The following is a 9559-nucleotide window of genomic DNA, read 5'->3' as shown; positions in this document are numbered from 1 at the left end:
TCAATGCCAATCTGTTTATTTTACTTTTATGTTTACAGTTTCACATAAAATAGCAGGTCATTGACACGAGTGGCCCAATGTCCCAATATTACAATTTCCAATGTCTATTTCATATATGAAAAAAAAGGTCACTGACACGAGCGATCTAATGTCCTAGTATTACAGTTTCATATAAAAAACAGACCATTGACACGAGCGGTCCAATGACCCAATATTACAGTTGCATAGAAAAAAATAGGTCATTGACACGAGCGGCCCAATGTTCTATTATTACAGTTTCATATATAAAAAAAAAAACAGGCCATTGACACGAGCGGTCCAATGTCTCAATATTACAGTTTTGTATAAAAGATAGGTCATTGACACGAGCGGTCCAATGACCCAATATTACAGTTTCATATATATAAATAAAAAGAGGTCATTGACACTAGCGATCAAATGTCCCGATGTTACAGTTTCAAAAAGAAAAAACAAGCAGTTCACTGACGACCTTACCTTACCTTACAGACCTTACATCTTGTTCGGGTTGCCCCAGGTCCCTCAGTGTGAGGCACCTCTAATGTCTACCAGAGAGTTGCTAGTACATCTTCCGGTATATTTTGCATCTTCCAATCTTGGATGGTCTGGGATGCAGTTTAGATATTTGTCGAGCTTATTCTTAAACACATCTACGCTCACTCCTGATATATTCCTCAGATGAGCTGGCAACGCATTGAATAGACGCTGCATTATCGATGCTGGTGCGTAGTGGATTAATGTCCTGTGTGCTTTCCTTATTTTTCCTGGTATAGTTTTGGGCACTATTAATCTACCTCTGCTTGCTCTTTCTGATATTTTTAGTTCCATGATATTTTCTGCTATTCCTTCTATCTGTTTCCAGAGCAGCCCCATGTTCCAATATTACTTTCATATATAAAAAGCAGGTCATTGACACGACCGGCCCAATGTCCTGAAGAAGAGATAACGGGCCCTATACATCAAACGAAGCAATTCACTTGCATCTTGAAAGAGCTGAAGTTATAAGGATCTGGGAAAAAAACAATAGCCGGCGAACGGAGTGAGTCATAAAGACAAAAATTCAACTGTATTGCGAATCACAATACGACCCTGGAAGCCACCGGAGTACCTACTAGTACTATCTGTACGTCATTAAGTACTGTGTGAAACTCTACGCAGGCGACGGCTTGGCCAAGCCCCTCTCGTATCCGTTGCGTATCTTCGTGAGATACTGATCGACGCAAGGGAGCACCAGTGGGATCTTCAGGAGTATCGTCAGCAGGCATAAAACTACGGTGAACTGGGAAAATAAAAAAAGTGAAACGTTTGGAATTGCCAACACAATATTTTAAATTATTCCATATACACGCATACATACCTTGGTATGATTACCTATTTTATCTATTATATTATGTCTACTTGTACATATGTTTACTTGGTTACTGGCAATATTTCAGAGAAATACCCTCTTTCGGGTAGGTTTTTTTTAATGTAGGATGACAAAAAAAATAATAGAATTACATCTATGTTATATGCCACTCTAATCTAACATGCGTGGGTTAGAATCCCACTTGTGAAGAAGGTAAGTTCCTTTGTACTTTTTTCCCATTTAATCGTCACGAATAGCCTTTCAAAATATCGAAGAAACAGAAATAATAACGATTACGGCAATATTTTAGTCTTTTTCACAACCTCTGAGGGGTTATGAATCTGAGTTATCACTTGGTACCCATATTTGACTAGACGTTACATCACAATATATTATTTTATCATAGGTGATTTTACTGCTGTAATGCATTGACGGCAAAATCTGCCTGTATGTATTTTTCTTCCTCCTATTTCATTCATGAACAAATTTCCCTTCAAATATCTGAAGTTATGTTTAAAAATATATTTCTAAGTAATTGAATCATTCCCATTCGCTACGTACTAGTAACTTAAAAAAGCAAAGATTCAAAAGTGAATAGGCACGAAGAAAAAATCTTCAAACGCTCTTATGTAGTATGCACCTTCGCCATACCTGTGCAGTGGTTGGTATATAAACGCAAGATGGGCTTTCGAGCAAGTAGTTAAAGTTGCTGAAGCCATCGTGTATGGTGACCAGGGCGACGCAGGTCCATCCCAAATAGCGCTGGATGATGGAAAATTCCCGCCAAGTGAGGCGCGCAGACACCGAAGGCAGAGACGTTACTCCCAGGATTGCCAACATCCCCAACAGGGTTGGCCCTGATTGAAAACGAAAATGTTCTGTGTTGGCTGTGAAGAACATCTAAACCGCACATGTAATGTTTATTATGTACTGACCTATACACGTTTCAACTTATGAGGAAATATTTCCGGGAAGCAAATTCCCGAGATGTATGCTAGTATTGCACCAGCCCCGGTTTTTTTTTCTTTCTTTCTTTTTATCTTGTCCCTGGGTTAGGGTAGGTTAGGTTTGTTCAAACAAGTATCCTGTAGCTAATTTGGGTGTGGGAAAGATAATGAGATTAGGTTAGGTTAGTTCATAAAAGCAGCCTACGGGGTAATTTGGGTGTGGGAAACATATTGAGCATAATGAGATTATTTTCAAGAAGATTCCATGTTTACTTTATAAGATATGGCGTCCCGCTTTTTTCAGGGAACGTTCCAGTACTCGGTTACAGTTCGGGAATATGCTTCCAGGAGGTTCTCAATAAGAATTTCACGCTTCTCCTCTCTTGCAGCTACCCACTACAATAAACTAACCACTATATGTTAACTTACAAGCAATGCATTTTCAAAAAGGTGCGTAAATCATTAATTTTCAACTCTACCAAAAATCTGATGTACGTTTGCTAGCTTAATAGGAAAGTGCCCAAACCATAGGCCTTGTTGTCTGGTGATTCTGACGCTCATTTCGTTAGCAAGAGGACGGGAGTTTGTATCCCGGTGAGCAGACAAGAAAAGCACATTCTTTTATAAAACATGGTGCATCTATTGACTTATGCGATAAATTAACCTAATAGTTAATAGACTGTAGAGAGGCAGACGAAAAGTGGAGAAGGGGATGGAACAAATGTACTATGAAGAAATCTCAGATAATCTGAACATTACCTATACTAAACCTTAAAACAAAATTTAGGGAATCGTTTCTTATACAAAATTTTATAATTCTGGATATGCCACAGTTCGCCTCTGGGTTGCTAAAGGTAAATTCTGTTCCAGCAAGATGTAGTCTCCCCCCAGTACATATAATGCTTTTCGTTTAAGGGTCTCCTATAAAAGAAAAAAAACGAGTTAAATCTTACCTGCCATACAATAGAGTTGCTCATACCACTTCTCAGGGTAATTCATACCCCAGGTCATTTGAGTGAAGATGGCTGAGCAGCCCTGGAAAATTAATAACAGGTTACCGATTAAGATGAAATGAATAAACAAATTAAATGATATGGTTAAGTGGCGAAACACGTCAAGTTACTATCAAGTTGTGGCAAAATTAATATTTTCTTCAGATGAAAGAAGAAAATTCAAAAGGGGCTATCGCTCGCAAGCTATTAGTGGTAGAGAGAGATAGAGAGAGATTCCTTTGCTGTAAACTAACTTAAGAGGCATTTAGTGGTTTAATGCTGAATGGTCAGTTTCTTGGATATGAAAACGTTACAATAAAATCAGTTAGGAGGAGAATGAATTTACTTGAAATTTACGAGAATAGGCTGAATGTTACGTCTGCAAGATCAAATATCTATTTATTTATATTTAATTTCGATGGCCTGTGAAAAACTGAAGGTATTGACATAAGAATCAAAGATATTGCGGACAAAACTTACATGTATTCCGCCCAGAAACAGAGCCAATAGCCCGAACTGCTTGCGTGATTTCATCCACCTGTCCAGCCAATCAGGAAACTGGGAATATTTTGTGCCACGGTACAGCTGAATGTAGCCAGCGACGCAACCTATTAGGGTAAAATGATTGTAGTGTCCGATCTCATACTGTTAGCAAAGAGTATTTCTTTACGTATTCCCTCAAGACAACTGCGAATTTACATGCTATGCATGTCATTCCTGCGCCTTTATTTTCAGACTCCCATTGAAGTGAGTCTAGGTGAAGACGCGGTGTTGATTTGAGATAGTGCAGAGAAACTGTGTCAATTACCATCAGAATTCGAAAGTGTTTGCAAGAATGCCATTATGTAGATGAAGGAAATATGGAACTGGTAGATAAGTATATGTATTTTGAAACAATAAAGTATATAATTATAATAATATTAATCATTATTATCATGTGAATAAAATGGTGAAGATCTTGCCTGGTATGTAGGTAGCTAAAAGAAGCGTCGCCGCAGTGTAGGCGAGACTGAACTGGATGTTCAATAGAGGCAAATAATTGAACGGTTGAGTATCCCACGAAGTACTGTTATTGTCATTCACGAAGTTGGGGCAAAGCTGTTTCCTTGAGAAATGAAGAGAAAAAATGAGACAAGAAACCTCCAGATGTTCTAAAAAAAAAAAAAAAAAAAAAAAAAAAAAAAAAAGGATTAAACTAGTAAAAAAAACCGTTTTGAATCCTATGGAAATATCCTGATTCATAACAGTACTTTATCGTGAAGAACTTTTGTGCCATTCTCTCTCTCTCTCTCTCTCTCTCTCTCTCTCTCTCTCTCTCTCTCTCTCTCTCTCTCTCTCTCTCTCTCATCTATAAGGAGCAGATAAAGTCAGCAGTCTCTTACTCAAACAGAACGACGATGAAATAGAAGAGGAAAATACAGGGCGCCAGAATGAAGGCCGTCCTCCACTCCGGGAAAAACGACAGCGGAATGTCTTCGATGGCTCTGGCGTTCTTCAGGGCTCCGTGGTCCACTGGTATTAGGCCTATGTCTCTCACCAGACCGGCGACACGGTTGCGGGCTTCCTCAGATTCGCCGCAGATAGGGACCTGTTTCAGAGAGAGAGAGCGATTAGATGTATTAGATATAAATCTAACTGGTTATCAAGCCAGTTACGTTACTATTACTATGATCGCTTACAGCGTTCAAAATGTGCCAATATTTATTTAAGCCAACTTTCTCATATATACATATATATAAATTATATTTATGCCATCTCTCTCTAATATATATATATATAACATATGTTGCAAAAATCCATTAAGAGAGTTGAGTTGAACTCGATAAGTTATCACCATGTAAATTCTGTTGTTGTCAACAAACATCAAACACCGTGTAATTCAAGCATGTAAATGCAGTGAAGTAAAATGCACATGAAACAAAAATATGAATACAATATTTACATAAGAGGTGTATCGGATGTCTGAAAATAGGATTTGCGGACGCGATTGTCATTTTTTTTTTATTTGTGGATGTGGATATTTGATTACCATACGTACCCTCACGGATGCGGATACTCTGTAAATCTAAATAATTTAGATATATTTAGTTGTTAAAGACTATTTTCAGCCAAATAATTCAAAATTATGTTACCACATAATACTGGATGTACTAATTGAAAGAAGAAACACACGTGATACTTATGTATATGTGTGTAAATACTTTCAAAAGAACATACACACGGTAGCAGCAATACACGAACGTCTTAGATGTCGTGTATAATGTTATTTCGTGTTCATTGCATGATACGGGTAACAAAACTCAAATCCATTTTCACATTAGAGAGAGAGTTTCCTAAAAAAAAAAATGCAATTTCCTGCTGAAAATAACATGAAATACTAAAATATGTTTTAAAACAAATATGAAATAAAACTAATATGCTATAACAGAGTTATAAAGTATATACTGTACGAATGTGTAATCGTGTATCATGTATTCTGTATAATAAAACGAAAAAAAAAAATTAGCACACAAAAAGTATGTTCATATACTTTTAACTACAATGTTTGAGTATGAACTATTGAACATTGAACAGAGGGTAATATCCGCATTCTCAAACTGCAGATGCTGATTTTTATTTTTAAAAATGCGGATAGTCAGCGGATGCGGATATCCGAGGCTTCATAAAAAAAAAAAAAAATGAAACCTGTGTGCATGTATATAGTACCTCTCTGCTGCCTTGTATGTTTCCTTGGGTGAGGGCGTAAGACGACAACGTATTGAAAGCTTTGATCACATGACTCTCGGGCAAAAGCTCTTGCAGCTTTTCAGCATTGCTCGGTCCTCCTGAAGGCTCTGACGGAGACCTGTGGAGAGACTCGTTGTTATTATTATCATTATATTATTAGCCCTGAAAAGAAGAATGTCAAGAGCTTCTAAGGCTTCAGAAACTCCGCTTAATAGATTTGAACGTATATAGTTAACAAAATCATCCTGGATTCTTTCTTCAGTTTAGTATATCATTAGCTAGGCTACCAGCAACGGCAGCATTGTTCATAATGACTGATATTTGCCTTATGTACTTAATCTATTCATGCATAAAGAAACACAGACTACAAGTCTTCTACACGCGTCTATGTGTATAAATATATAAACGAACATTCAGATTTAGAAACCGCTAACATGGGGATTACTTGTATAGTGTAGAAGTATGTTGGTGTCTCGGCGGACTATACTTTTAAAACTCGAGGAATGACGTTATGTAAGCAAATACGAACTTATGTAACTAAGTACAAATGTGTTACATAATGAGGTTAATGAGGTAAAAGTTTCAGCATAATGCCAAAGTCTCTACTTAGTTATTATCAAAACAAGACTATCTAGCAGCTGTCATCGTTTTTTAACCGATATCGTTAACTACACGTGCAATGACTCATCTGTTCTAGTCTCATATTTTTATTTTTTTCGGAAGAATCTATGATCATTATGAACACTAATGCCAATGAAAATGAAATATATATACATACATTAGGTATACATAAAACGCGTGTTACCTGTTACTTATATCAATGAGAATTTTTCCTCTCAAAGCCTTGGCAGGTAAGGAGCCATGATGTTCGGCTGGAATGGCCACGACCACGACATCGCCCAGGGAGATTCCAGCGTCTATGGTTGCTACGTCGACGTCCAAGTTCCGCATTTTCTTCAGACGGCTCCTGAAATGGTCCGTTATTTACTCATTATAATCATTTGAATCGCAGACTCGCTCAGAAAAAGGTATAAGCATACGGAATAATCTTGCTAACGATTATTGTTTATATGTATATATTTTCATATTACGACTTAATTTTTACGAATATATTTGCATATTACAATGTGATTGTTATTCAAATTTTTGCGAATAACATTGCAAATGTATATAGTACAGTTATAACAATTTAAATTTTGTATTCACACAATAATTAATATTATGAACATATCATCACATTTAGAAAAAGGTCATACTTTATATTCACACCAATTAAAAGAATAGACATATACTATTTAAGGTGTCACGTTGCAGAGCAGTCTATATATATATATATATATATATATATATATATATATATATATATATATATACATATATATATATATATATATATATAGATATATATATACTATATATATATATATATATATATAATTAAATGAATGACCTCTTATTTCTAATTTGTTTGCTTGTATGGTGTTTTTACGTTGCATGGAACCAGTGGTTAGCTATTCAGCAACGGGACCAACGGCTTTACGTGACTTCCGAACCACGTCGAGAGTGAACTTCTATCACCAGAAATACACATCTCTCGCCCCTCAATGGAATGCCGGAGAATCTAACTCGCGGCCATCGAGGTGGTACGCCAACGCCATACCGACCACGTCACTGAAACTTTTCTTCTTTTTAATGCATACCATATTCTTTGGAAACTTGAATTTCAAGTCAATAGCCCCTGTGAGCTTGTTCCATACGAATGGGTTTCATCTACTGAATATATAATAATAATAATAATAATAAAAGAAAATGCAATGGTCATTACCATATTCGTACTTTAACTCCCGAAAGCCTTGTGTTACAAAGTGTCCTTACAGAATTCGCCGCCTGATATGCTTATATTTAGACACTGGTATTCCCTAACAGAAAACTGGGAGAATATATAGGATAGCCCTCAAAATTAAGAATGTTCTTAACCTGGTTGTCAAAGCTAAGTAGCACGGCTCTGCCTCAGTTATAAAGAAGAAATGAAAGGGAGTTGGGTTAAAAGTATACAAAGTAGAAATATTGTATTATATCTAATTTAGAAATATCTGTAATTTTTCGGGGATAATTTTGTTGCAAATTAGGGATAGTAGAGATGAATTACTATAAACATTTCGAAGTGACAAAGTAAAGCTAAACTAAATAATGAGTAAAGTAAACAATTAAGGGAATAAAGCTCTGCACCTCATAAAGTGTAGTGTGCCCGAAACTGTGTTTGTGGAGTGAGCGCTTAGGAACCAGGAACTAAAAAGAACATTCACGATAATGTTTTCCTATGATTTACCTTGCTCTCTCTGGGTTCCGGCTCGCTACCACGGGGTTCAGTTTGGCTCGCATGAAATTGATAGCCAGCGCCATAGACATGTCTCCACTGCCCAACAGAATGACGTTCTCTTTTCCGTTTCCATTTTGAGAACCTCTGGAATGAAGGTGAAGTCCTTTCGCTGTTTCGCTTTCGTTGACGTAACCATTGCTTGCCATTTGTTAGAATTTCCTTTTATTGTTGTATCTTTTACTGTGGCCTGCAAAGAAGAGCATAATTTTATTACTGGATTATATTCGGGCTTACCAGTTATAATTTCTACAGACATATATATTTAGCTTTCCGCATATATTGCTATTCGTTTTACTCACTCTGTATAAGATGCGGCCTTAGGCCATCTTCAACTAATTAACTTATGCCATTCCTAATTGGCCTTTTATCTTCTATCAGTTCACGGCGAGTTTGTGCGTTTATATATATATATATCTATATATATATATATATATATATGTGTGTGTGTGTGTGTGTGTGTGTGTGTGTGTGTGTGTGTGCTGCAAATATTTGGATGCACAGTACCATATGAAATTCTAATAAAATTAAGAATCACTCACTCCACGAGTTGAAGGGAAACCGTTGTCGACACGTCGAAGGCCACGGGATCAATGCCTGGCAAACTGAACCGCTAACCGATTTAAACTGAAGACGTCACGTTTGGCGCCGAGATTTATCAGATAAACCCATTAACTACTTCATATATGTTACTTTTCTATAAAGCAACGTGTTTAAGCTATACCCTCACCCCACGATAGGCGGTGTGCTCAGGGCTGGGGGTGGGTACTGATTTAATGTTGCTTTTTCAAGTAAATAATTGTTGGCTCGTTTAAGCTGAGTTCAGACGATAGCTTATCAAAGCACGTGAACTCGGGGTATCCCAGCATTGACGAACAGGAAGAACGTGGTATCAGCCTATGTAATCGAATTATCAAAGCGTGGTAGTACTAGGCTGGTACTTGGTTTTCCCGTCACCGTGATGTAACAACTTTTAGGCATAGATTTTTTCTTGCGTAGAAACAACCATGGTATAACAAACGTTGTAATCCTTAACGTAATTCACCAACAATTTCATCTATAGTCTGGCCTATGGTTTGATTACTCCATTACCTTAGGTCTTACAGGGGTAAATAATAAGGTACTGGAAAGAGTATTTAGATGAACTTCC

General features: G+C 36.9%; 1 protein-coding gene across 1 annotated transcript; it reads right to left on the bottom strand.

The window, feature by feature from the left end:
- Positions 1 to 9175, bottom strand: LOC135207144 (metalloreductase STEAP4-like). Its single transcript, XM_064238737.1, has 10 exons — positions 8952 to 9175; positions 8362 to 8599; positions 6838 to 6999; positions 6012 to 6150; positions 4688 to 4893; positions 4268 to 4410; positions 3786 to 3913; positions 3267 to 3348; positions 2018 to 2223; positions 1 to 1297 (listed from the first exon to the last, which is right to left on the bottom strand). Exons 2-10 carry the CDS (start codon positions 8556 to 8558, stop codon positions 1169 to 1171), a joined length of 1392 nt encoding a protein of 463 aa, XP_064094807.1. The 5' UTR covers positions 8559 to 8599; positions 8952 to 9175; the 3' UTR covers positions 1 to 1168.
- Between the last annotated feature and the right edge of the window lie 384 nt (positions 9176 to 9559).

This window comes from Macrobrachium nipponense, chromosome 11 (genome assembly GCF_015104395.2).
Source record: "Macrobrachium nipponense isolate FS-2020 chromosome 11, ASM1510439v2, whole genome shotgun sequence".
Classification (NCBI taxonomy): domain Eukaryota; kingdom Metazoa; phylum Arthropoda; class Malacostraca; order Decapoda; family Palaemonidae; genus Macrobrachium; species Macrobrachium nipponense.
Note: the sequence above shows the minus strand (reverse complement) of the source record. Positions and strands in the feature narration are given on the sequence as shown.